At 44.2% G+C, this 27,743-nt stretch overlaps 1 protein-coding gene and 1 pseudogene across 1 annotated transcript in view; one reads left to right on the top strand and one right to left on the bottom strand.

Annotated features, from left to right (window-relative positions):
• Positions 1 to 27,743, bottom strand: part of LOC139159558 (sperm-associated antigen 4 protein-like) — a 154,162-nt pseudogene that overhangs the window by 79,003 nt on the left and 47,416 nt on the right.
• LOC139163255 (SUN domain-containing protein 3-like) overlaps positions 1 to 27,743 on the top strand; it is a 32,197-nt gene that overhangs the window by 2,779 nt on the left and 1,675 nt on the right. The window contains 9 exon segments of the mRNA XM_070744207.1: positions 1,527 to 1,602; positions 3,529 to 3,593; positions 7,294 to 7,349; positions 9,579 to 9,619; positions 12,859 to 13,015; positions 15,609 to 15,693; positions 16,273 to 16,382; positions 18,665 to 18,832; positions 27,557 to 27,646. Coding sequence (XP_070600308.1) covers positions 1,527 to 1,602; positions 3,529 to 3,593; positions 7,294 to 7,349; positions 9,579 to 9,619; positions 12,859 to 13,015; positions 15,609 to 15,693; positions 16,273 to 16,382; positions 18,665 to 18,832; positions 27,557 to 27,646 — 848 coding nt within the window.

The raw sequence follows: 27,743 nt of genomic DNA, 5'->3' as shown, positions 1-27,743 counted from the left end.
AATCCTAATAATAATGGAATAATATTTAAGTAGATTGGCAAATACAAACTCTTCTGGAGTTTCTTTCTTATCTATTTGACCCAACAATTGTCCCAAAGGTGCTTTTTTGATAGAATGATAGTAGCAAGTTGCTTCACCTCATGCTTTTCTGGAACACCTGTTCTCTAATACAGAATCTTATGTGTTCATCCAAGCCTATAGTAAGCTCTAAAATGCAGGAATGACCAATTTGAGAATATCCTCACCCATTTTACTCATCTACTGTACATCTTCCTATATGTAGAAAGGGACAGTTCATCTCAGAAAATGTCCACTACTAAGGCTGACCCATTGGATATAATAAATGAGCATTTAACTCTAAAAGTCCATCTGCTTTTAGTAAGATTTAAGAAGGCCTAATCTTCTCTGGATTGAATCTAAGGTCAATAGTACTGATTGGCTATGTTAATATAATGTACAGTTTACCTATAATCTACCTAAGAACGTCTCTACTTACAAACTTTTCTAGATAAGAACCGGGTATTCAATATTTTTTTGCCTCTTCTCAAGAACCTATTCCACTTACAAACCCAAGCCTCCAAAACTGTAGCCGGAAAAGGCAGGGAGAAGCCTCTGTGGGGCCCCTCTAGGAATCTCCTGGGACAAAACAGGGCCAGAAAAGGCAGTGAGAAGCCTCTATGGGGCCTCTCTAGGGTTCTCCTGGGAGGAAACATGGCCTCCAGCCTCCCTTTTTGTTTTCACCAATCACACACATTATTTGCTGTTACGTTGATTCCTGTGGGAAAATTGCTTCTTCTTACAAACTTTTCTACTTAAGAACCTGGTCACGGAACGAATTAAGTTCGTAAGTAGAGGTACCACTGTACTGTGTTTCAGATTGAGCCCCTTCCTTGTAAATAATTTTGCATATCAGTAATTTGGAGATCCTTATTTGTTAAAATGGGATGAAGATCTAAATCTCAGTGCAACCTACTATTTTATTTTGGAGTTTAATGTTCCACTATTTGCTAAAATAGGGTTTAATTCTACATCTCAGGCTGTGACATGATGAATCACACATAGCAACAGCATAGATGGTGCATACAGCAAATAGGGCTAACTGTTGTATTTGCCAAGAGTTTGAATTGTGAATTTACCAATTTTATTTATTTATTTATTTATTGCTAGGAAGGTATTTTGATGAGCCTTGGTGGTGCAGTAGTTGAGGTGCAGTATTGCAACCTACTTCTACTGATCATCGGCTGCCAGCAGTTTGGCAGATCAAATCTCAGTAGGCTCAAGATGGACTCAGGCTTCCATCCTTCCAAGGTGGGAAAAATGAGGATCCAGACTGTTGGGGGCAATATGCTTATTCTCTGTAAACCGCTTAAAGAAGGCTGGAAAGCACTGTGAAGCGGTATATAAGTCTAAATGCTATTATCTTAGTCCTCAGGCAGATCAGATGACCAAACAAGTATATTCCCAGTTACTTTATAAACCTTCAGAATCAACACCTTAATTGTTTTGTGAATTGTTCTGTTTCACAGAAACCATATGCTGCATTCCTAGCATTATTGTGTTTTCTTTTATCTGCTGTCTTCGAAAATTCTGCTGCTGTATTAGGTAAGTAGCAATGTAAAAATGTCCAAAACCTCTTTTGGAATGACATCATAATCAAGACAGCTAACTCTGCATCTAATCGTCTTCTCCATCACAGAAGTTCTACGTTGGGTGGGGTAGAGGTTGAAAATATCATATATTAGATGACATGAAAGACTTTAAATAGGCTAAAGAGGTGTTACCCTAACACATTGGTGACTAACATTTTTATTGTCACTTGCCGAAAGCATACTTGCACACCCATAATGCAATGCGTGTGCGACACCCCCCCAGCCTCGCAATTGCCCATGCAACTCCCCTGCTTACACCCCGCATATGTGCGCACTCCCCTTATGCTCCCCCACTCCCTGCATATGCAAGTGACCCCCTCCACTCCCTGCATGCATTTTTGACCCTGCATGCACATCCCCATGAATTTAAATATTTAAAAATTATTTTGTTTATAAATCCATGTTATATATTAAAATAATGTATTATAACTATAAAAATTATTGTGTTTTAATGGTGCCTTTTATGCACAAATTAATTATCCTTAATTTCTTCCTTCCTTGACTTTAAAAGTAACAGATTCTGCATGGTCCCATTTGCAGTTCCTCTCTCTCTCTCTTTTCATAGTCCCAAGTCCCTCCCTCTAAATTCAAGTCTACTTCTCTCAGATTCTCCAAACCACATATCTTCTCCAGCCAACGTATTCAGCAATTTCTTTGGTGGTGAAAGTTGTCCACACTGGCTGAGTTGGGAATGGAAATGGGACAACCATTCAGAAACACAAATGAAAGAATGAATGAATGAATGAATCAGTCAATCAACCAATCAACCAATGAATGAATCAATCAATCCAGCCAAGCCAAGTTGCTGCAACAAAACCTGCCACTGTCAATTCCCCATGGCCAACTCACATCAGGACAACTCGCCATGGGACAATTTAACAATTCAATTTTATTATTTAAAATAAATTTTAAAATATTAAATTTTCCATTCTTCAGTGATTCTATTCCACCATTTCTTTGATATTAGTGTAATTCTTGTCCCGCAGTAAATCATCATATGGAGAGTTGGCCATATTGAAATAAACCCAGTTGAAACACCCATGGACTTCTTGAATCCTTTGCATAGACTCAAGCTGCCTCTCTCCTCCATTACTTGCAGGAAGAAAGCTTATGTTATGTCTTCCTCTACTTCACAAGTAGTCTTTCTGCTTATCCTCTTGCTGGTTTTCATCAACTCTACTATTTATTTTACTCTCACTTCTGCTTTTCCATATCTCAAGCAATGTAATAACCTGAGCATTGCCTAGAATTTGATGCTTGACCTGTTTTACATGCAGGCAATTTCCAATTCCATATCTGCATATCCAGTTTGGGAAAGGCCCCTATCTGATACCTAACAATGTTGCTAACACCTTAAGCTGAACTGGTTGAACTCAATAGATGCATCTTCCTAGGTCAGTGCTAGGCAAAGTTGGCTCTTCTATGACATGTGGACTTCAACTCCCAGAATTCCTGAGCTAGTATGACTGGCTCAGGAATTCTGGGAGCTGAAGTTCACAAGTCATAGAAGAGCCAACTTTGTCTACCCCTGTCCTAGGTGTTTCTTCCCTTTCTCATGCAACAGCTAGCATAGCCATAATGTATGGTGTGATAACATTGGCACTAGGGATTAAGGAAACACCCTGTTTGATGACATCACACCATGCATTGTTTTATGGCAGATATCAAGTAAGGAAAAAAGAGGAGAGAGAAAAAACATGAAGCAGCAGCAACCCTCAGAATGACTTGTTAATAAACCTCTCTGGTTGGGAAAAGAACGAGCAATGCCCTTGAGTGGCCTTCGCCATTATCAAAATTCCCATTCTTATCCTTAGCATTTTTATCCTAAGAATTTTCCCGTCTATTGACTTTTCCTTAATGATCCTACCTTCCTCCACAGAAGCCAAATGGAAAACTGTGTGAAATGCTTGATGTTGCTCACCATAGCTGCCTCAGTCATTTATGGTAAGTACTTCCAGTTGAGATTTGAAAAAAAAACATCTGACTAGCAGGAGGTTCTCATGGATTGAACAAAAAAGGTGCTTGTGTCGCCGACCTGAGTGTCAGAAGTCCCAATGTCCCAGATATTATCCAGAAAAGTTCATGTTTTAACTCACGTCAGGTGGGCAAGGCAGTGGTTAAGGAAGGTTTTCTTATTGCTCATTATCACAACCCACTAATGGTTTTCCGTCACTCTGAGTTTACAAAGTCCCACGAGGAAAGAGGGTGATAAGCAGGTGTGGGGCTACTGCCTGTCTGCAGGGGGGGGGGGAACGCAGTGGGGTAGCAAAAATGGAGCTCTGCCCCAGAGCACCCAATTTGCATTGAAAGATGTTGAAAGAAAATGCACGGCGTCCTGCATAAGCCACGCCCACAGTGTGGTAGTAAAATTTTGGTAGCCCTTCACTGGAAATAAGTCCAGAGTTCCAGCAACCAAATAATAGTCCAAGAGTCTAAAGTCTGAGAGCTGAGACCAAGCCCAAAATTCAAGGAACAGGATCCAGTGAAGCTGGGAAGAAGCAGATCAAAACAAGCAAGTGTTCCCGACAGACACACCTTCTCAAGCATCTGATTCAATCAACCTTCCCCAGCTTTCCTTCTGAGGAAGGACGGGGCTGCTTCCTTGTAAGCAACCTCGCTGATCTCCTCTGTGCCCCTCTCCACTCTGCTCTCCTCATCCGTTCCTTGTCAGAGGCAGTCTAGAGCAGCGGTGGGTTCCACTTACCTGCATACCGGTGCACTGCACGGGCATCCTACTCATTCGGATGGTCATGGATGTGCGCCTGTGCCTGCGTTCCCACATGTGATTTTGCTTTTGCGCATGCGCAGGAAACAAAAACTTGCTGAAATCTCCTGAGGGGACGCTCGCTCGCATACAATTTCGGTGATTTTTTGCTTCCACACACGTGGAGAAGCAAAAAATCAATGACATTTCACGCACCTGGGTATCCCCTCGCAGGATTTTTTTAAAAAAAGATGGCGCCAGTCACCAGAATATTGAAGACGGCATCAGAGTGGTTTCACGCAAATTGCGCAATCTAGCGGAATGGAGCTCCGAGGCGTACAGGTAGCAGCCCACCACTGAGAGGCTACCATCTCTGTTGGTCCTCTGCAGCTGCTCTCCTGCTGGAGGATCCCCATCCGGTTGCCCCCCCCCCCGACTCCCACTGCCAGACGGCCTTGGGACTTCCTCATCCTCATCCCCTCGACTTTCCACTCATTTATAGAGGACTATGGCTTCCCTGTTGGACAGTCCCAGCTCCAACTCCTGCTCCTCTGAACCAGGATCCAACTGCAGATTCTTGCAGGACGAATACGCATGGAACTGCACAGCGGAAGTGTCCAACCTGCAAACAAGGGCATGTTATTGTATATCCTATGACCGTTCACCTTTTTCTCAGATACAGATTTTTCTCTCAGTACTGAAAGAGCTTCTGTAAGAGACAATTTGGGTAGGTGGTTGAAGTAAATGAAGGCTGTTTGAATGGTAAGTATCAGTAGAAAAACGACAGATTTTAAATGCTCCTTCAGGTAGTGGGAAATGGTTGTGTGTGGTGATATTTTTCTTAGATGCACTTCTATATTACTCTGTGTTTATAAAACTAAAAAGCTTTTCTATTCTTTCAAAAGGAAGGAGAGAACGTGCCCAGTGTTCAATAAAGTTGCCAAATAAACATTTTACAAGAGTTTAAACAGGAATCGGGACTGTCGGTTAATATGGAAAAATCAGAGATTATGTGTTTAAATACAGATCAGAGAGAACAGATAGAAATCAGGAAAGAATCAGGGTTGAAATTAGGACTTTAAAAAAATAAAATATTTGGGAATTTGGTTATTGAAAAACCCAGTGAAAATTGAAGAGATGAATTATAGATTAATATGGAGGAAAATGTTGAAACAGATGAGGAGCTGAAAAGAGAAAAAGCTAAGGAGACTCGCTAAAATAAGAGCATTAAAAATGATGATAGCTCCCAAAATGATGTACCTTTTTCAGGTGCTGTCGGGGGGGCTATCCGCATGTAAGGTTAAAGAGTGGGACAAAAAACTAAATTATTAGATTGAAGAAGATAAGAGACCAAGAATAAGGAAAAAGTGGTTAATTGCGAATGAAAAAGAGGGGGGATGGGGAGTTCCATGTTTGGAGCTGTATAGGGAAGCTTTTCAAATGGAAAGGTTAATGGAGTTGCAATTATGTGAAAATAAATGGGTGAAATTGGAAAAACAGATAAACGGGATGAAGAATAGAGAATTAATATTTAGAAAGTGGAACAGGAGCGACTTAGGTAAATTAATAGGCCCCATGAAAGGGACTATGGAAATTTGGAAAAAATGGCAGGGGAAAATAGGATTATATAAATCTAAACCGTCATCGCTTTATGTAATAAATAGATAAAATGAAATGAATTTAAATAGGGTTATAGGAGAGTTGAAGGGAAGAGGGACAAATAAGATAGAACAGTTACATGAGAAGGATGGCAGGCCAAGTAGAAATCATATAGAATGGTGGTTAGGTAAGGGAAGGTGGCTACAAATTAATGCAATATGTAAATATCTTAATGAAAGGGAGAATAAAGAAGTACTATGGAGGGAGGAGACAGGGTTAGAGAAAATAATAAGAGAAAAAAGTGAGGGGATAAAGGCGCAAGCAACCAATATATATAAATTGCTAGTGCAGTCAAAAGGGGATATGATTGATGGATTGACTAAATGGTGGCAAAATGAGATACAAGTAGAGGTACAAGAGATGGAAAATATAGTAGAAAATATAAGGAAAATTAAAAATACAAAATCAGGGCAATGAGAAGGAAAATATTACATAAGTGGTATTTTACTCCCGTTCAATTCGCACACTTTCAGCAGAATGTCAGTGGGAATTGTTGGCATGGGTGTCCAGACAAAGGAGTGTTCATGCATATGTTTTGGGAATGCCCGATAGTGCAGGAATTTTGGCAAAAAGTGAAAGAGGATATCAATAGAATGCTAAATATACAATGGACAATCACTAAGGAAATGGCAGTACTAGTAAAAAGCAAGGCGATGGGAGAATTTAGAGAAATAAAAAAAGCAGCAATAGAAAGCGCTCAGGCAGTAATAGTTTTGGGTTGGAAGGATGCGACAAAATGGACAATGCAAAATTGGTATGGGTACGTGATGGACCACATTCAATTTGAAATTATGGAAAAAAGGATAAATTCGGATAATGAAACTGAGTTGGGACGGCTGATGGGACGGTGGGACAAGGTATGACGATATATGATGAGCAGAATCCGAGACCAAGCTACAAGAAATAAATTGGAATCACTCTATAATATGTAAACAGATATATTGCTCTTGGGTTAAGTGGACTATACAAGAAACTCCCACAATTTGGTGGTGGGGAATGTGTGTGTGTCGGGGTGGTGGGCACAATTCACTATGCACTGTTTTATGTTGTGTTGTTAAAAATCAATAAAAATATTGTTTTAAAAAAAAGTTGCCAAATTTCAGTGTAGGTAGGATTAATGTCCTTCTTAAAGAGTTTTGAGAAAAGAGGATAACATGCTAGAGGAACATCTTTCCTAATATTCTGTGTAATTTTAGCAATTTCTTGGACATGAAGCTTCAAGACAAAAGGCATTTGTAGAGTTCATTGTAGAAACTTCCCAGTTTTGTTTGTTTCTTACAGGCACCGTTTACATTGTTTGTCAATACCTGCAATTATCTGATGGCCTGTCATCCAAGGTAAACACCATTACATGTAAGGGACAGAAAAGGAAGTCATCGAAATAGTTTGGGGCCAGATTGGGGAACTCATAGAGAATTTGAGAATTTGGCTTCAAGACAAAAAGGCTGCCACACACAAAGATCCTTTCTTCAGTAACAATTCTCAATGGAAACAAGCCCTTGCTCGATAATAAGAGGCCATCAAAGATGATGTTCACATTTGTTTTCTTGGGTTTTGAGGCTACCAGAAATGTTGTATCTGGAAAACAGCAAGTGAATTTGTGTATAATCTGTCATCATGGAAGTGACAGTTAAAATATGGATTTTATTTTTTAAATATAAAAGAATGGCTCAAGTAGCAAACTTGGCTCCTCTACTTTTGCATTCTCCAAAAATAGGTACTCCTTGTTTAGTGACTGCAATTGACAAACTACAAGTCCGTTGTTCAGAAAAGCTGTCACTAAGCAAAAAATCACATGACCACAATTCTGCTTATTATTTTACTTCAGCTTTCCCTTGCTTTGAAGCAGGGGTGTCACAATCATGGCACAGCTGCATCACACACTGGCCACCCCCACACCCCGGTTTAGTGAAGGGGGGGAAAAGTCACAATACGTCACATAATGACAACATGACAACATGAGTTTGACATCCCTGCTTTACAGCATTAGGATATAACAGTTGTGTGAACCCAAGCATAAGAACACAAGAAGAGCCATGCTGAATCAGGCCAAAGCCCATCGAGTCCAGCATTCTGTGTTACACATTGGTCCCCTAGTTGTACATGGGGATCTTGAGCAGAAGGAGAAGGCAAACCCCTCCCTTTCCCTTGACCCCCAACAAATGGTACTCAAGGGAATCCTGCCTGCCTCAACCAACATAGAGGCGGCACATGGACATCCATTTCAATAACCACCGATACACTTGGCATCCATGAATCTGTCTAATCCTGCCTTGAAGCTATCAAGGCTGACAGCTAAATTCCATAAACCAACGACCCTCTGGGTGAAGAAATATTTCCCTTGATTTGTCCTCGCTTTCTTACCTATGTGCTTTAAGGAGTGCCCCCTTGCCCTAGTATTGTATAATAGAGAAAAGAATTTTCTCTATCCACCTTTTCTATCCCATGCATGATTTTATACACTTCGATCAAGTCACCCCTTAAACGCCGTCTTTCAAGGCTGAAGGGACCAAGGCGTTGCAACCTGGTATCATAAGGGAGGGGCTCCAAGCAGTTTGGAAGGTGTAGGGAGAACTCAATTTATGAAGAACCTGGAGAAAAGGCCAAATCATATGCCCCCTTTCCCCTACTCCCCATCGTTTGAAATGCTTACCCTGGCACTGAGATAATTAGAAAAAATGGGAATGGTGTTTGCATTTACATTCACTGGAAGGAGAGTGAACAGATACATGATGGGGATTATGCATTGAAAGGAGTGTAGCTGCAGCTTCTTGGGAGGCAAATGCCTTCAGGGGTGAAAGTGACCAGGATTTTGTCAATTCCAGGCAGCAGCTGCTTCCAGGCTGTAATCAACTAATTAACGTTACACAACTGAGCCTGTTAAGTTGTTCTCAGCAGTTTTGGAGTAACCACTGCTACACAAACAAGCAGCTCAGGAAGTGACAGCTTGCTTGGGTTTGATATAGCAATTAAAATGCTGGCTTAGAAACCAGGAGACACTGAGTTCTAGTCCTGCCTTAACCTTGAAAGTCAGCTGGGTGATCTTGGCCCAGTCACACACACTCACCTTAACTCACTTCAGATTGTTATTGTGGGAAAAATAAGAGGAAGAAGGTATGTTGGGATATTTTGTAAATATATATATATAATGGAAAGTAGGATACAAACAAGCAAACATAAATTAAAATGTATTGTCTCTACCAGAGGGTATGGGATAAGCACAAGGCAATGTGGATAGGTAACCAAATGATGTTGTAAAGGTAAATGTGGTTATTGATTCCAAAGTTAGTTTTTCATCATCTATGTAATGGTAAATTCTCACTATCTGAGGCAATCACTAAATGATAAGATTATAATTTACTGCATAATTCTGGCTGGGTAGGTATGGAATTGAATTTAAATCAAGAAACGTATACTGTATATATATATATATATATATATATATATATATATATATATATATTCTAGAATGGTCATTAATTAACTACAGTTAACTATGATTGAGGTCCATGTTACAAATTGTTCATATAAAAGTTGAATCATATATGTTTTTTTCCTTCCAACAGGAACTAGCAAAAGTGTATGAAACTGAGCTGAACAATCTCTGGTAAGACTATTATACATCCCTCCAAAATATCTTAAAGAAAAAGACTTTACTCATTAATTAAATGTATAAACTGCTTAAATCTATGGAAGAAAAGTTATGGTTTAAAGGAAAAGAACTGTACAAATCTCAGGAAATGTGGCTTATTGAAATGCAACCAGGCTTAGAACTACAGGAACTAAGACAGGGCTGCCCAACCTTGGCAAATTTCCAGAATTCCCCAGCCAGGCATGCCTTGGTCTAGGAATGTAAGCCTCAAGCTTCATTATTTATTTATTTACTTATTGGATTTGTATGCCGCCCCTCTCCGTAGACTCGGGGCGGCTAACAACAGTAATAAAAAACATCATGTAAATCCAATACTAAAACAACTAAAAAACCCTTATTATAAAACTAAACATCCATACAAACAAACATACCATGCATAAATTATAAAGGCCTAGGGGGAAAGAATGTCTCAATTCCCCCATGGCTGATGACAAAGGTGGGTTTTAAGGAGCTTACGAAAGGCAAGGAGGGTGGGGGCAATTCTAATCTCTGCGGGGAGTTGATTACAGAGGGTCGGGGCCGCCACAGAGAAGGCTTTTCCCCTGGTCCCCGCCAAGCAACATTGTTTTGTTGACGGGACCTGGAGAAGGCCCACTCTGTGGGACCTAACCGGTCACTGGGATTCGTGCGGCAGAAGGCGGTCTCGTAGATACCCTAGTCCAGTGTCATGAAGGGCTTTATAGGTAATGACCACCACTTTGAATTGTGACCGGAACTGATCGGCAACCAATGCAGACTGCGGAGTGTTGGTGTTACATGGGCATTTTTGGGAAAGCCCATGATAGCTCTTGCAGCTGCCTTTTGCATGATCTGAAGTTTCCGAACACTTTTCATACGTAGCCCCATGTAGAGAGCATTACAGTAGTCGAGCCTCGAGGTGATGAGGGCATGAGTGACTGTGAGCAGTGACTCCCGGTCCAAATAGGGCCGCAACTGGTGCACCAGGCGAACCTGGGCAAACGCCCCCCTCGCCACAGCTGAAAGATGTTTCTCTAATGTGAGCTGTGGATCGAGGAGGACACCCAAGTTGTGGACCCTCTCTGAGGGGGGTCAATATTCCTCCCCCCAGGGTGATGGACGGACAATTCGAATTGTCTTTGGGAGGCAAAACCCACAGCCACTCCATCTTATCAGGGTTGAGTTTGAGTCTGTTGACACACATCCAGGCCTCAACAGCCTCCAGGGACCAGCACATCACTTCCACTGCTTCATTGACTGGACATGGGGTGCAGATGTAAAGCTGGGTATCATCAGCGTACTGATGATACCTCACCCCATGCCCTTGGATGATCTCGCCCAGCGGTTTCATGTAGATATTAAATAGCAGGAGGGAGAGGACCGACCCCTGAGGCACCCCACAATGGAGAGACCTCGGGTTCGACCTCTGATCCCCCACTAACACCGACTGCAACCGACCTTATCTCATATACATTAGGGTTAAAATAATTGGTTGTCCAATCCCATCATTGGCCTACACCAGGGGTAGGCAAAATTGGCTCTTCTATGACTTGTGGAATTCAACTCCCAGAATTCCTAAGCTAGCATGATTGGCTCAGGAATTCTGGGAATTGAAGTCCACATGTCATAGAAGAGCCAACTTTGCCTATTCCTGGCCTACACCAATCCCTTTGGAGGCAATCCTAAGACTGAAAACACATTGGAAGTCCTCTCTGGATAAATATGCATTTGCTTTTGGTTAGAGACTACAGTGCAACATTCTTTCACACCCAAGGAGAAAATATTTAAGCTGCAATTCTATCCGCCTTTCTGTGGAAGTAAGTTCCCCTGAATTCAAAAAGATTCATTCCTGACTATATTTAGGGCAGGGCTGTCAAATCCAAGGCCCATGGGCCACATCCGGCCCGCGGGACTGCCCTGGAAACAGCAAAGATTGGCTTCTTGGTGCCTCTGCTACCACCAAGTGATGTTGAGCTGACCACGCCCACTATGGCCACGCCTACCTCCCCCCAAGATCAAACACAACCCTGATGCGCCCCTCAATGAAATAGAGTTTGACATCCCTGGTTTACCGTATTTGGGTCAGGCATGCTTAATATCTCCTTTCTTGATTCTAACATCCTTCAGATTCAGCGGAAATGCCTTAATATCCAGTCTTATGTAACCACAATAATTAGCTGGTGCATTGCAGGCCCAGGAATGGTCTGGAAAACAGTTATGATTACAGTCAGTCCTCAACTTACAACCACAATAGAGCCCAAATGTTTTTGTTGCTAAATGAGACATTTGTTAAGTGAATTTTGCCCCTGTTTACCACTATTTTGCTACGCTGGTTAAGTGAAACTCTGCCTTTGTTAAGTTAATAGCATGGTTATTAAATGAATCTGGCTTCCCTAATTGACTTTGTCTATAAAAAGGTTGCAAAAAGATTATCACAACACTGGGACTCTGCAACCGTCATAAATATGAATCAGTTGCCAAGCATCTGAATCTTTGTCATGTGACCATGGGGAGGCCGCAACCATAGTTCCCTCTAAGCTGAGCAGTGAGCAATCGCTCACTTAAAAATCATCATCAACTCAGAGTTTTCCAAACCTGCCCAGAAGCCGAGAGGGAAAGAGTGAGAGGGAAGGAGAGAGAGAGGAAGAGAGAGAAACAGATAGAAAAAAGAGAGGAAGGAAAAGAGAAAGAAAAAGAATGGGAGTAAGGAGGAGAGAAAGAAAATCAAAATCTAGTTTGAAACTAGCTCAACTATTTAAGTGGCATTTTGATATTGATAGAGTTGCCCTATTATGAGCTCACTGTTGTAGACACACAGTACAGTATTTTATTTTGAAATTCTCTGAGGCAAAACAGGGTGGGTTTTTTATTTGTTTGTTTGTTTGTTTGTTTATTAATTATTTCTGTGCCACCGAGTCCCGAAGGGACTGCCGCTCAGACACTATACTTTTCTGCCCACCCCCCAAAAAAATTAGAGGGAACACTGGCCGCAACAGTCCTAAACGTGAAAAGTGGTCGGAAATCACTTTTTTCAGTGCCACTGTAATTTCAGACTTATTAAATGAATGGTTGTAAGTCAAGGACCAGCTGTATCACACTAGTCTACAGCAAAAATCCAGGCAACAATAGAAGGAAGCAACAATAGAACGGGTTTGTATCCTTTTGTTTTGCCATTTAACAGTTTTTCAGAGTTTTGCATATAATCCTGACACCCATTTTCCCTCCTTTATTACAAGGAAATCTCAACGTCTGCTGGAAGATCAATTCCATGAAATTCAGGACCTTAAGAATGAAATGGATCAACTGCATTCTGAGATTAGAAACCTCCATAAAGGCCGCCTGCAGTCCACCAAGCAAATCCTTCAGGAAAGTGACTTACCAGGAGAGGAGAAAGTAGGAAGCTGCAACTAATCTCAGAAATTCTCTGGTTTCGATCTTTCCAGATTATAATTTTCTTTTGCACATCTATTAGCTACCATAGAATGTCATTTTCCCCCCTTTTACAAAACTGAAGTCTGTTAGTTGTCCTCATGCCCAGCCTCACCCGTACCAAATATGCTTAAAAAATACAGTAGGGAAAACATTGAACCAGAGTGAGGGTTTCTTTCCTGCTGCAAAAGGGTAAATTATAATTCCATACTGGGCACTAGTATTCCATGTTGCTTCCAGTTTTGGTCGCCACAATATCAACAAAATGTTGAGAAACAAGGATGATGCTAATTGGGTTTATCTACTCTAATGAAAAGAAGGATTAGGGATGACACGAAAGCAGTGTTCCAATATTTGAAGGACTGCAGAGAGCAGAGAGCATCAACCTGTTTTCCAAAGCACCTGAAGGCAAGACAAGAAACAATGGATGGAAACTAATCAAGGGAAAAAGCAACCAAGAACCAAGGAGAAATTTCCCAACAGGGAGAACAATCAACCAGTGGCATAGTTTGGACAATCGTAGACCTATGGTGGTGAATCTATAGCATCATGCGAGAGGTGGCATGCAGAGCTCTCTCTATGGGCACGTGCGTCATCACCCCAGCCTAGCTCCATCGCATTTCTTTGTCGGTTTCATTTTCAGGGAAACAAAAGTTTGTGGGACTAAAAAAAAATATTCACTCAATCAATTCCAACTTCTCGTGAAAGGAGAAGATCTCACAAAGTTGGAATTGATTGAGTGATATTTTTTTTTAGTCCCACAAACTTTTGTTTCCCTTAAAATGAAACCGACAAAGAAATGGGATGGAGCTAGGCTGGGGCGATGACGCACATGCCCACAGAGAGGGCTCTGCATGCCACCTCTCGCATGATACTATAGATTCACCACCATAGCTCAGGTGTTTCCCAATGGAGGAGATGGGGTCCTCCTCCTCCTGAAATTCATTACGACACAGAGCCGCAATGCAACCCTGGATCGTCTAGGTCAGGGGTAGGCAAAGTTGGCTCTTGTATGACATGTGGACTTCAACTCCCAGAATTCCTGAGCTAGCATGATTGGCTCAGGAATTCTGGGAGTTGAAGTAAAAAAGTCATAGAAGAGACAACTTTGCCTACCCCTGGTCTAGGCTCCTTCTGGCCTCAGTTGCTTTTCCTGCAGAGCTGCCTGTGTTGGGGTGCCATGCCTCCCTGCCATCCAGCTGAACTTCGGTGCACTGCTCCTAGGCTCATCAGCCTCCAGATTCCCACCACCCAGCACCAGTTTTGGAGGGGTGGGGTGGAGAAACAGATGATGGCAATGAGAGAGAGAGGGAGGGAAGGAGAGAGAGAAACAGAGGGAGGGAAGGAGAGAGAGAAACAGAGGGATGGAAACAGGGTGAGAAAGAGAGAAGCAAAGGCAGAGAGAGAGAGAGGGAGGGAAAGAGGAAGAGAAAGAAAAAGACAGAGAGGAAGGGAAAGGGGAAGAGAGGCAAGGAAAGAGAGAGAAACAGAAAGGGAAGGAGAAAAAGAGAAATGATATTACAAAAGTTTTTATTGTTATTGAGCATAATATTTCAAAAGCAGAAAAAATGAAGGGGCATAAAAGTGCATTTATCACATTTTTCATAGAACAATTAGCTGAACTCTGCCTTTATCATTATTTTAGGTAGTAAAACCTCAGTATTCAGTAAAATTGCCTTGTTGACAATTTGCGACAAGTAAGTGGGTTTTGGCTTGCAGTCTCTAAAAGGTTCGCCACCACTGCCCTAGTCATAGATTTCCCACTGCTCATGATAGAGATGCTTATAATAAAAGGTGTTCTAGTATGTTTTAAGTCTTTATGGTGAAGACAAAACAATTACTGCTTTTGGAGAGTTGAGTGGTATAGAAATTAAATAAAATAGTAAATTATGGGATTATCCTTTACCAAAAGTTTAAAGGAAATTTGTATATCTCCAACCTACTACATGAGATAGTCTGTTTGAATTGATTGATGACTCTAAGAATTATTAAATCTACCTCTCCTTTCTACATACTTTTCTTCTCCACAGAAGTTCCAGCCTTTATGTCTAAAAACCATGAGCATTGCATAGAGATTTCTGCACTGATATAAATTTTTGTCTTTTGACATTAGCCCCCAAATGCCTGTGTCCCAGGGCTGGCTATAGTGTATGCTTCATAGACACCATCTTTTCACATAATTAACTGAGAGATGAAAACATCTTAATGCTATCTAAAAGAATCGTGGTACACACTGTTTTAAGCACCAGCAACCATTCTTCCTTAACTAAAATCTGATAGAAAAATATTATTAGATACCAGTTAATATTCCTTTATGGGCTATTCATTTGGGCACATTTATTTCCTGTCTTTACTCAGCAAACTTGAGAAACAAACCATTTCCCGAGTTGGCAAATTTTGGCTTTTTTGACATGATGCTTTATTGTCCATATTTGTGTATCGGTTGCTAACAGTTGGAATTAAGTCTATGGTTCTATTCATAACTTACGATGTCTAACGTATGTAACTGATATTTGTATAAACCATTTCCCTGGTGTATTTTTCTTCTCCTTTGCAGGAAATGATTGATATGCTAAATTTGGCTTTTAAGAAGATTTTTGAAGACGATATACAGAAGGCTGACTGGGCTCAAAAGTCAATAGGTAATGTCCTGAAAGATGGAGTGGCTTTGGGTTTGCAACTCACAGCCAGGAGTGTCTTTGCATAAACTGCGAGTTGTGCAGTAGTTACACCCAGTTCTGGATCTTGAGAACCTGGTTGCCCTTGAGAAGTATCTGAAAGCTTTGGTTGATTTAAATGTTTAATGGGCATCGCATTTAAATCCCTGAACTGGAGCTTGGGGGGGAAAAAATAAGAAAGTGATTTGAAATCATATCTGACAGATTTTTCTCTTTCTACACTAAACTCTAGAAAAGATGAATTACTATTGGATAATTACAGTATATATGAGTGAATTTAATTTCTGATGAAAAGTTTCTTTATATTTTATTCTGTACTTATTCTAGCCTTTATCAAAGTATCATCTATCTACATGGAGACTACGCTGGAACTAATATTGGGAAATTACATGTGAATGAATGTAATTTCTGATAAGAAATCTCTTTATATTTTGCCCTACTAATTCTAGACTTTAAAAAACATCTGTCACAAGAAAATACATCTAAATGTTCACTAGAAATAGAAAACAACTTGAGGTTACATAATCATCTGTGTCTATCTAGGAGCCACGATTGATAAAGACAGGACATCTAAGTCTTTCGATTTTTTACACCAGGAAAACTGTTGGTTTCCATTTATCGCTTCAGCCAACCCTCCTGAAACTATTTTACAGGTGCAGTATTTCTATCATTGCTATTAGTTAATTCAGAAGAATAATACAATTTCTCAGCTAGAAAAATAGTACTGCCCCGAGTCCAGTTTCTATCTCATAACTATATACATGTCATTATTTTCTTCTGAATGTTTTCTTTAACTTCTCAATCTAGCCTACACTATAGCCCTTGGATTTCCTAGAGATCTTGTATTCCAGATCGAAATGTTGATAAAATCTGACTTCATTTAATTTTAAGGAAATCTCAGTGCTTTCCTTAAAATTAAAGGATGCACATATTTGTGAATGGCTCTGCAAACTTTTTCTGCTGTTCTTCAGGGCCTATTTTGTTCTGACTTGAAAATCTAACTGTTGCTTTTAATTGCATTAAACTAAGGCAGAGTTCAGAAGTTACAATAATATGATTTCGGTTGGTTTAGAGCAGGGAGAGGGAGGGTGAAGAACTACCAAATTTTTTACTACCACACTGTGGGCGTGTTTTATGCAGGACACGCTACATTTTCTTTCAACATCTTTCAGTGCAAATTGGGTGCTCTAGGGTGGAGTTCCAATTTTGCTACTCCACTGCGTTCCCTCCCATCCGGGCAGTAGCCCAACCCTGGGGAGGGATGCACAAAACTCTCCAGCTCAAAAACAGAATATTCCAGAGAAGAACAAAATCTTCTCCTTTGTATGTTGTTTCTGAATTTATATCTGGAATAGTTTGTGAAGTTCTGAGTTGCTGTATTTAAGAAGACTTTAAATGATGGCAAAAGCTGTGATTACGCAGTAGTTAGAATGCAGGATTGCAGAGTAACTGCTCACTGCCAGAAATTCAATCCTGACCAGTTTAAAGTTGATTCAGTTTTCCTTTGTTCTGACGTTGGTAAAATTGGGGGCTGCTAATGTTGTAAACATCTCAGAGAGTGCTGTAAAGCATGGTGGAATGGTATATAAATCTAAGTACTATTGCTATAGTGTAGACTGTTTCTCCTTATTTATGCTTTCTGGATGTTGGAAAGCAAAAGGAGAATTCTCTCCCATTTCTATAGAAGTCTTCATTATTGGGCTTCAGAATGGAAGAAAATGGCCCCTTGTATATTGCTGAAGCATTGGCTGCTGGTGATAAATGCTTGGTGATAAATACACACACACACAGTTCAAAAAGATAAAGGGAACACTTAACACAATATAACTCCAAGTAAATCAAACTTCTGTGTAATCAAACTGATTGACAATCTATTTCCCATGCTGTTGTGCACATTCAACTTTGTACAGAACAAAGTATTCAATGAGAATATTTCATTCATTCAGATCTAGGATGTTTTATTTGAGTGTTCCCTTTATTTTTTTTGAGCAATACACACACACACACACACACAATACGTTTATTAGTAAGGAGTATGCATAAGCAAACTATTGTGCCTACCATCCCTGTCTTATTGTCCTATTTGCCTGTACCTACTTTACTTATGTTTGTGTTTAAATCAATACCTGCTATTACTTACACGTTTTGATAAACAAACACATAAATTTAAAAAATAAAATAAATCTGCCAACCTTCTGGGAATATTTCTTTAATCCCATCCATCCCCTTTCTCTGTTCTTTTCACCTTGTACTCTCCTCACTTTATGTAATCCTTTTTCCCAGTTCGTCATCCATTCCCTTCATTTCTAGAGGGATAAAAATAAAAATGTTGGAGATCCTGGTCCTTTCTTGCCCATTCTCTTCACTACTCCCCTCAATGAGATTAAAAGGCAGATAGACAGAAAGAGAATGAGAAAGAGGGAATGCCTCATTTACAACGGAGGAATGAGGGAAGAATGACATTTTCCTGGTTGCAAATGATTGGAAAATTTACACTAGTTGGGATATTATTCTGGTTTAATTACAAAACTCTATTTACCCACTAATAGTTTACTTTGCTGGTGTATCTGACCTCTTAGTAAGCCAGATAAAACACAGATTAGAGGTCAGAAGCAATTTTGTCACACATTCACAATAAAGTTCACCCTACTCCTGGAGAAACCCCAGTAGTTATTGTACTCACACATCAAATCAATCTGCAGGACCTGAATTCATTTTTTAAAATTGATTTTTAACAATTTTAAGATACCCACAACATAAAACAAGTGTATAGTGAAAAGTTCCCACCACCAAACAAGCATACATACCCCACCATCAAATTGGGGGTGTTTCTTGTATAAACCATTTTAACCCCAGAGCAATGTATCTATTTACATATTATAGAGTGATTCCAATTTTGAGCATTTTATTTATGTGAATGGTCTCCTGTTTGTAGCCGGATGTTTACCCTGGAAACTGCTGGGCATTCTCAGGATCTGAAGGCCAAGTCGTAATTAAGCTGCCTGAAAAAGTCCGACTGACAGCCGTTACAGTTCAGCACATCTCTAAAGAAATAGCTTTTTCGGAAGGAATCACAAGCGCCTTAAAAGATTTTTTGGTTTATGTAAGTACAATACTGTTTTAACTTATCTTATATCTTTCCTCTAACTCCAATTTAGGAAGCACCAAGGCTACTATGCCCTTGATATTGAGCTGAAATAGGATATGGAGCCATTCTGGTATCGAGGTTAAGATGAAGGATTAGAAATCAGTGCTCCGAGTTCTATTTCTCCCTTTAGTATAAAAGCCAGCAGAGTTTAGGCCAGTCATTCTCCCTCAGACCAATTCATCTCTCAAAGTTCTTGGGGAAAAATGGGAGGTGGGAGCATTATGAACATATAGCAATGAGCTGCCAAAATGTTTACTGCCACACTGTGGGCATGGTTTATTTTGTGGGTGTGGCTGGCATGCCATGTGACCAGGTGGGAGTAGATTGACAATCATGTGACCAGGGTGGCTTAACAGTCACCGGGGTGGCTTAAAGGTCATGTGACTGGGAGGTAGTGTCTTGACGACTCTTTTTCAGTTGATTAAGTCACGTTATTTGAATAGCCACCCAAAGGACAAATGATAGACAGCATTATTTGTTGAGGAGCACAGTAACATTTTAAGGTTTTGTACTAAACCCATAAGGTTCAGTATGATAACAGATTAAGCAAGTAGCTCAATTTTCTTTAATTGCTATAAAAGTTAAGATCTAGATAATGATTAAAATGATTAAAGTGTTTATGGGTAAAACATACTATTTAATTATTTCCTATTTTAAAAGCAATTAAGGATCATACTAAGGTACTAGAGAAGGAAGGACAATAAAAAAATTATTAAGTATTCTATAAATAATTAGTGCAAATAAATAGTGCATGAACTTACAACTCCCACTGTGTCCCCCTCCCATGGGGGCCGCAACCCATTATTGCCCCCGGAGGCGGAGTAACGACGCTGAGACGTGAGTTGTGGATTAATTAAGAGTCATTTATTAATTAGCATATTTAAATAACTTTAAATAACTTTAAATAAATTTGCATAAATTTGCATAAACAACAAACTAAGGACCTGCAGAGCAAAACTAACGGGGCGGAAATTCCTACCATAACATGCTTTGGCAACATTGGGCAATGACTCCATGCTGATCCAGGTGAAGGTACCACCATCACCTGGATCCTAGCCACGCTTCTGCGTGTGGGAGGAGATCACCCTCCAATCCCCGTGGGACATTGGATCTGGTGATTCCCCATGGACATCCTCTCTCCAATCCCCGACGTTGTTGAAACCTCTGGTTCCTGGAGAGAGGCGGTCCATCACCCTTTAATGATGCCCTGAAAGGAGCATGCGCAGTTGCATCTAATTGCCCATTTCCGCCCCAAACCTGCCAACCCCAATGACCAAAGGGAGGCCTATTTAACTAACAGCACCACGCCCCCTAACCAATCCAATCCGCACCCGTCAGTGTGGAATAGGCGAAAAAACGGCCGCCTCTAAAGGGGAGGCCGCAAAAAATTACTATTCGGCCCCGAGGCGACCTCAGGAGGACACACTGGTGATAGCGGAGGGTGGGCGGGTGTTTGCAAACAGAAACTGCAATGGGAGCCGCTTTTTTGCAGATCGCCCTTTAAATAGGGCGATCTGCTGGCCCGCCTTGAGCTGCAGGCAACGCGCTCTGATTGGCGCGTTGCCAAAACCCGAACTTCCGGTTTTGCCGAAAACCGGAAGTTCGCAGCAAGAATTGCTGCCTCATCGCCTCCCCCGCCCCTGAGGCAACTCCGGCCGACGGTTACTCCGTTGGCCGGGTATTTGCCCCCGGAGGCGGAGTAACGACGCTGAGACGTGAGTTGTGGATTAATTAAGAGTCATTTATTAATTAGCATATTTAAATAACTTTAAATAACTTTAAATTTTGCATAAATTTGCATAAACAACAAACTAAGGACCTGCAGAGCAAAACTAACGGGGCGGAAATTCCTACCATAACATGCTTGGGCAACATTGGGCAATGACTCCATGCTGATCCAGGTGAAGGTACCACCATCACCTGGATCCTAGCCACGCTTCTGCGTGTGGGAGGAGATCACCCTCCAATCCCCGTGGGACATTGGATCCGGTGATTCCCCATGGACATCCTCTCTCCAATCCCCGACGTTGTTGAAACCTCTGGTTCCTGGAGAGAGGCGGTCCATCACCCTTTAATGATGCCCTGAAAGGAGCATGCGCAGTTGCATCTAATTGCCCATTTCTGCCCCAAACCTGCCACGGAGGGGGGGTCAGATCTCAATCTTGCCCCCCCCGACCCCCACCCAGCCTCCTACGCCACTTCCTGGAGGCACCTCTGCAGGTCCGACAGGAAAATGGCGTTCCCCTCATCTGAGAGGTGAACGCCGTCGGCTCGGTAGAGCCAGGGGGTTCCAAATTTTATGTGTGGATGCTTCACTACACACCCTCCCAACTCCCTAACGACCTTTCCAATGGCCTGGTTGACCCTCAACCTGGCCTTGTTAACGGCTTTGGGTGAAACAGCATCCCGCCATACAAGTCTGGGAAGGATCTCAGACCAAACCAGGCGTGTGCCCGGATACGCGGCTGCGATGGCCCGAAGGTCTTCGCGAGCCTGGATGCTCACCGACAAGCCGCTCAAAACGCCGAGATCGTTGCCCCCGAGGTGGATTACCAACAACTCGGGAGCTCCCTCGGCACGACAACGTTCAAAAAACAGGGGGCAGAGCCCCTCCCAGCGCATTCCCCTTCGGCCCATCCAAACAACGTCCATCTTCGAGCCCAGGGAAAGCTGTGATCCGACAGGGGACCGTGAGGCAAAACGGCCGGCCCAAAACACGAAACTGTGGCCCATGAGCCAAACTGCGGGCCGGGAACCAGCAACAGCTGAAACAACAAACAGAAAATTAAAACAGCCAAAACGGGTCCCTATCGGGGGGGCCTGACGTATGTACGAAAGGCCGCCGACCTCCAACGGCCTATGGCCATAATATGGCGATCCGTCAGACCAGCGTTGGCGGCTGCGGTAGCCGCGCCTATACGAAACGAGTGGGTGCCGAACATAGAGGGGTCCGCGCCCACCTGCTCCAGGGCCCGCTTAGTCACCGCCCAGAATTGGTACTTAGTTAAGGGGGTCCCGTTCTCATGACAAAATAGAAATCCCGGGTTGTCCCCCCGACTAGCGCAAAAGGCAGTTAGGGCCGACACCGGGCAAACGGCACCATCAGTCGATGGTGCTAAAACAATCTCCACACCGCGACAAAGCTGGTCCGTCTTGGACTGTCGCAGGCGTATGGAGACCCCACTAGCCTGTAGCTGCACGTCGCTCCGCTGGAGCGCGCGCATGCTATTGTCCCGAACAGAACTGGCTAAAACTTCACTCACCCGAAAAGCACCAAAGAAGAGCGTAGTCGCTGTCGCATGGAAAAGGCCGGCTTCATAGCGTGAAGTGCACAGCCTAATCCACGTGTGGCTTAGGGCCGACAGCTGCAACACGGATAAGGGCAGCCGGGCATCAGCCGTCGTTGTCGGCCGTTCCCGGGACCACCCTTCTAACATTCGCCTAACCCGAAAGTCACTACACGTGTCAGGGAACCCTTGAGCCTTGGCAATGAACGCCAGGCCCGCCAACTTGCCCCTAATGGTTTTCACGGTTAGACCACGTTGGTGCAGCAGCACGCAGTGTTCCAACAACTGGTCGACCGGTATAGGCCATACCTGCCTATAGCCCTTACTAACCCTGAACTCCATAAACTCCTTACCTGACCGGAGGTACGCAGCCCGGGTGCTCGGGGCTATCGACAGCCCAATGGCCCGATCCGCCTCTTGCCTCCATTGTTCAGTAGCCCGGCCAGGCTCCATAAGTGTCCTGGCATCTGTTCTGGTGTGTGTTGCGCCCAAGGCGCCAAAGCACGGAACCTGGCAAGCTGTCCACGGGATAGAGCGTCAGCCGCACCGTTCTCCAACCCAGGCACATGGCGTGCCAAGAACAGTGCGTTCAGAGCCAAGGCTTTACTGACGAAAATACGTACCAGGTGCATTACCCTCTCATTCTTTGAAGACAAAGAATTTACAACGTGGACAACCGCCAGGTTATCGCACCAGAAGTGCACAACCCGATTGGCGAGCTGACTGCCCCACAGTTCAACCGCCACCACTAAGGGAAAAAATTCCAAGAATGTAAGATCCCTCCCAATACCGGCAGCCACCCATTCAGCCGGCCATGTGGAGTGGCACCACTTCCCTCCTAGCATCACCCCGAAGCCAAGGGAACCCGAGGCGTCGGAGTGTAATTGCAAGTCTGCTTGGAGAAGCAAATCTTGCCGCCAGAAGGAGATCCCATTAAAATGGGCCAGGAAAGTCTGCCATACCTGCAAGTCTTCTCTGGCCCCCACACTGAGCCGCACATGGTGACGAGGCGAGCTCAGACCCTGCATGGCGGAATACAGTCTGCGTAAAAACGCCCTACCGGGAGCAATCACCCGGCAGGCGAAGTTAAGCAGCCCTGTAAGCTCCTGGAGTTGCTTGAGGGTCACCCTCTTCAGGCTGGCCACCTCCTCCAGTTTGAGCCGGATCTTGGACAGCTTGTCCTCTGGCAGTCTACAAGACTGCGTGGAGGAATCCAGCTCTATACCCAAAAAGGACATCTTAGAGGAGGGCCCTTCCATCTTCTCAGGCGCTAAGGGCACCCCTAAATAAACACACAGCCCCTCAAATGCCGCCATTAAGGCCTGGCATTGAGGCGTGCCCGCCGGGCCTGCCACTAAAAAGTCATCTAAATAGTGTATGACCGATCTGGACCCAGTTCGACTCCTGAGCGCCCACTCGAGGAAAGTGCTAAAGCTCTCAAAGAGAGTGCATGAAATCGAACACCCCATGGGTAGGGTGCGATCCATGTAAAAACCTCCCTCAAAGCAGAAACCCAGGAGATCGAAATCGTCGGGGTGTATGGGCAGGAGCCTAAAAGCGGACTTAATGTCGCTCTTGCCCATTAGCGCCCCGACTCCACAAGCCCGAACCATAGCTACTGCCGCGTCGAACGAGGCGTAGCGAACCGAACACAGCTCCTCCGGTATGAAGTCGTTTACTGACTCCCCCCGGGGGAAAGAAAGATGGTGAATCAAACGGTACTCACCCGGTGTCTTCTTGGGTACCACCCCAAGGGGGGATACCCTTAAAGTCGGGATGGGAGGGGAGGGAAAGGGGCCCAGGACCCTCCCCTCATCTACCTCCTTCTTAATCTTTGTCCTAACTAACTCTTCATAACCCTGAAGTGACCTCAAATTTTTAGCCATAAAGGCCCTACGGGGACCCTGATACGGAATTCTAAAGCCTTCTCTAAAGCCCCGTAGGATAGCAGCCGCCCTTTCGGGTGGTCGATATCCCCGTAAGAGTTCAGCCAGGGGCTTAAGCCTGACCGGACTGGGGCCCTTGAGTCGCAGGAACTGTGGGCTTGTTTTTGTCCCTGCCGTTCCTGTTCCTCCTGGGACGCGGGCACATGTGCGTGGCGTGGGAACCACCGCACTTCCCGCAGGCATGCCGGAACTTACAGGAGGAGCGGGCGCAAGAGCCCTTGGCGCCGTACTCAAAACAAAGCGGGGCGGTTCGAACACCCTGCCCCGCAACCGTGCGGGGCGCAGCCGGCTCCTCCTCCATTAAATGACCACTATCGGTCCTTTGGCCCGACCCGCTCTTGCGGGTGGCCTGAAACCATAGATCGGGAACTTCCCGATCCCAGGGCAGAGAAGGGTCAAACGCCACCCTCATTCGGAACGCCTCGTCATAGGTCTGCCAAGCATCCCCTTGACCTCGAATTGCGCCATGGCGATGAGGTCAATGTACTTAAGGAGCGCCGTGGCCCTGCCTGGCTCCTTCTGTATGACAACGGTGGCGTATGTCAAAAAGGCATAAAGCCAAGACCTGAATGACCTAGGTACCTTGACCTTTTTGGCCCGATCGGTACGGGCCTCCTCGTCCCTTTCTTTTTTGGGCACTTCCCTATTCAAAAGGGTGTAGAGATCAATGTATTCCCCCCTCCAAATCTTATCTCTGATTGAGGGGTGTAAATGGTACCCTAAAGGGGTCGAGGGAAGGCCAGCAGGAAGCGCCCCCATGGCAGCCGCCATGGGGTCAGTCGCGGTGGCCACACTGTTAGAGGCCAACCCCACCGAGGATACGGCCGCCGGAAGGCTGGCCAATCCAGGCAGAACCACAGAACCGCCCACCCCCGTGGGGGCTACCTAGACCCCCGACATCCCAGTCGTGCCAATTAAAGACCCCGTGGTCACCAATGGCGCCCCGGCAGGAGCTAAAGCCGGTGGTGCGGTCGGCCCCCAGACCTGGGAGCAGACCACAGGCGTGCTGGACCCCAAAGGAGGGCCCAAGCCGACCGTTCCTGCCGGGGGGGTTAAGGTGGGTAACCCCTGAACAACCGGTGTGGGTGCAACGGAAAGGGACTCACCCCTGCCATCCAAAGGGGCCCCAGGGGCCCTGGCCGTAGAACCGGCATCCCGCGCCGCGGAGTTGCTCTGGTCCGGAGCTTCTTACGCTTGCGCAGCGGCAGGAGGGGCTCCCATTGCTGCGGAGGGCCCGGATCCACTGCGTGCCCCGAAGGCGGCTTCCCAGCGGGCATCCATGCTGTCCAGGCGATCTAAAAGAGCAGAAAAGGCTTGAGCAGATACCACCGCACCCTGGCCCGGAGGAGCCTGGGCGGCAGGCGGGGGTGGCGCCTGGGGGGCAATAACTACAGCCCCAGCCTCCCTAGCCCTAAGAGAGGGGACCCTGGCCCTTCGAGAGCGAGGGCCCTGTGGGGCCTGCTTAGCCACACGCTTCTTAGGGCCCATATCAAACCGCCACCCAAACACACAATGAATTTAGTTGACCCGAGATGGGGCCTGTTCCTCCTCTGCCCCCCGGAAGGGAGGTACTGGGGTACTGGAAAACCCTCAGGGCAAACCCCCACAAAGGGAAGCCCAAACCCACTAAGGCGTGGCCTCTTAATGGGAGCCCTAGTATGCAGAGAACCACTAGGTCACCCTATCTAAAAATAGCACCCAGAGCGAAGGCCACCTGGCCTCACAATCCAATAAAAAAACCCTATGTCCTCTACCCAAGGGGGGGGAGAGGGGATGTCCACCCCTACAAGGGGCACTAGGCTGGGGCAGATGGGTTAGCTTAACCACCCCCGGGGGGGGGCTACTTATAAACCCCTTTAACCCGAGCCCCAACTGCCCCAGACCGACACAAACACAGTAAAAATTGCCCACCCAAAGACTCAGAGGCAAAAGCCTCTGAATCCAAGACACCACCGGGCGAGGCAGCAACCAACCCCCACCCACCGGAGAGTAGGCTATTCCGCTCTCCGCTAGTCAAAAAATAATAAACAAATTAATAAAACAACTCAGGGGCTTCCGAGCCCCGGACTTCAAAACCTGTCGAGGCCTCGATAGGCCCCGTCCTTCCAGGAAGCGATCTGCCGCTGCTGCCGCCGATCGCACACTCCAAAGCCTGTTTGCAAACTGTTTTGTTTGCAAACAGAAACTGCAATGGGAGCCGCTTTTTTGCAGATTGCCCTTTAAATAGGGCGATCTGCTGGCCCGCCTTGAGCTGCAGGCAACGCGCTCTGATTGGCGCGTTGCCAAAACCCGAACTTCCGGTTTTGCCGAAAACCGGAAGTTCGCAGCAAGAATTGCTGCCTCATCGCCTCCCCCGCCCCTGAGGCAACTCCGGCCGACGGTTACTCCGTTGGCCGGGTATTTGTGTACAGATCTTAAATTGTAACAAATAAAAGTAAGATACAAATTTAAGAAAAATATTAATCAATACCTTACTTTGTGATATGCAAGCTATTGCTCACTTCAAAAAGCTCCTTTTGAAGGGATTGGTACATAATACACTGCCAGGTTCTCTGGACTGGCAACCTATCAGTAGAGGCTGGATAAACTAGCAATATTTGGAGTAATGAGCTAAATGTCCATTCCCCCGGTAGAATTCTAAGACAATCAATTATATTTGCCCAACTCTATCAGCTTCCACCTAAGTAGTCTATTAATTTCTCTTATCCAATGACATGGCCTCACCTTCCCTGGTGTCTTTAATTCAGAAAATGACTAACAATTTCTTTGCTGTTTCCCATATGAATTCATTTAAAGACTGTCCCTTTCCCTACTCCATAGGATACTTCCATAAGGTCCCATAATCTGGGACATTTCCTGCCTTCACTACAACCCCTGTACAGGATAGTGATTTGGAATACAATATGTGGGAGGAGGAGGATGAAATGGACAAAACCTTTGCCTGCTACTTCCAGGGAAAGTCAGAGTCCAGATCAGTACACCAGAGTTGCTGAAAATTAGCAGCATAGCTTTCTGAGATAAGCCCTAACATAGGCATCTTAACATTCCTATATCTTCTCCTCTACTCTTTCTTAGATATATTTTACTATGAGTATATCCTCTATATAACCCACATCATGTATTTTACTATGTGTATACCCACTAAAACCCTTATTGTGTAGTGGACAAAATCAATCAATCAATAAAATAAACATGTTAAAAACAATCTGGCAATAACCAGGGTGAAAAATCACACCATTCACCGTAGCTTTCTGCCCGTTTCATATAAAATAATTCCGCTCACCATTAAAAGATTGCCTGCTTATCAAGACTCAAAATTCCTTTTTTTTTTCCTTTTGGTTTCTGTATTGACCTGACTTTGTTGGCCAAGAACTGCTTCCAGGTTGTCCTTCAGGGCTGCTGCAGCATTCAACTCTTCTACACTGATTCCCTCCTTTTAATTTTAGGGGCTAAATGATGAAACAAAAGAGGAGATCCTGCTGGGAACATTCAAGTATGATAATGAGAAGGAATTAATTCAGACATTCCAACTGAAGGTAAACTAGAAATGGGAGAAGTGGGGTAGAGGTAAAACTAAAGTAGGATAGAGTAAAACCGAAGGGGCTGTGTCAGAGGGAGTTGTTTTGAAAGAAT

Source organism: Erythrolamprus reginae, chromosome 2, assembly GCF_031021105.1.
Source record: "Erythrolamprus reginae isolate rEryReg1 chromosome 2, rEryReg1.hap1, whole genome shotgun sequence".
Taxonomy (NCBI): Eukaryota; Metazoa; Chordata; class Lepidosauria; order Squamata; family Dipsadidae; genus Erythrolamprus; species Erythrolamprus reginae.
This window is presented reverse-complemented; position numbering and strand designations above follow the sequence as displayed.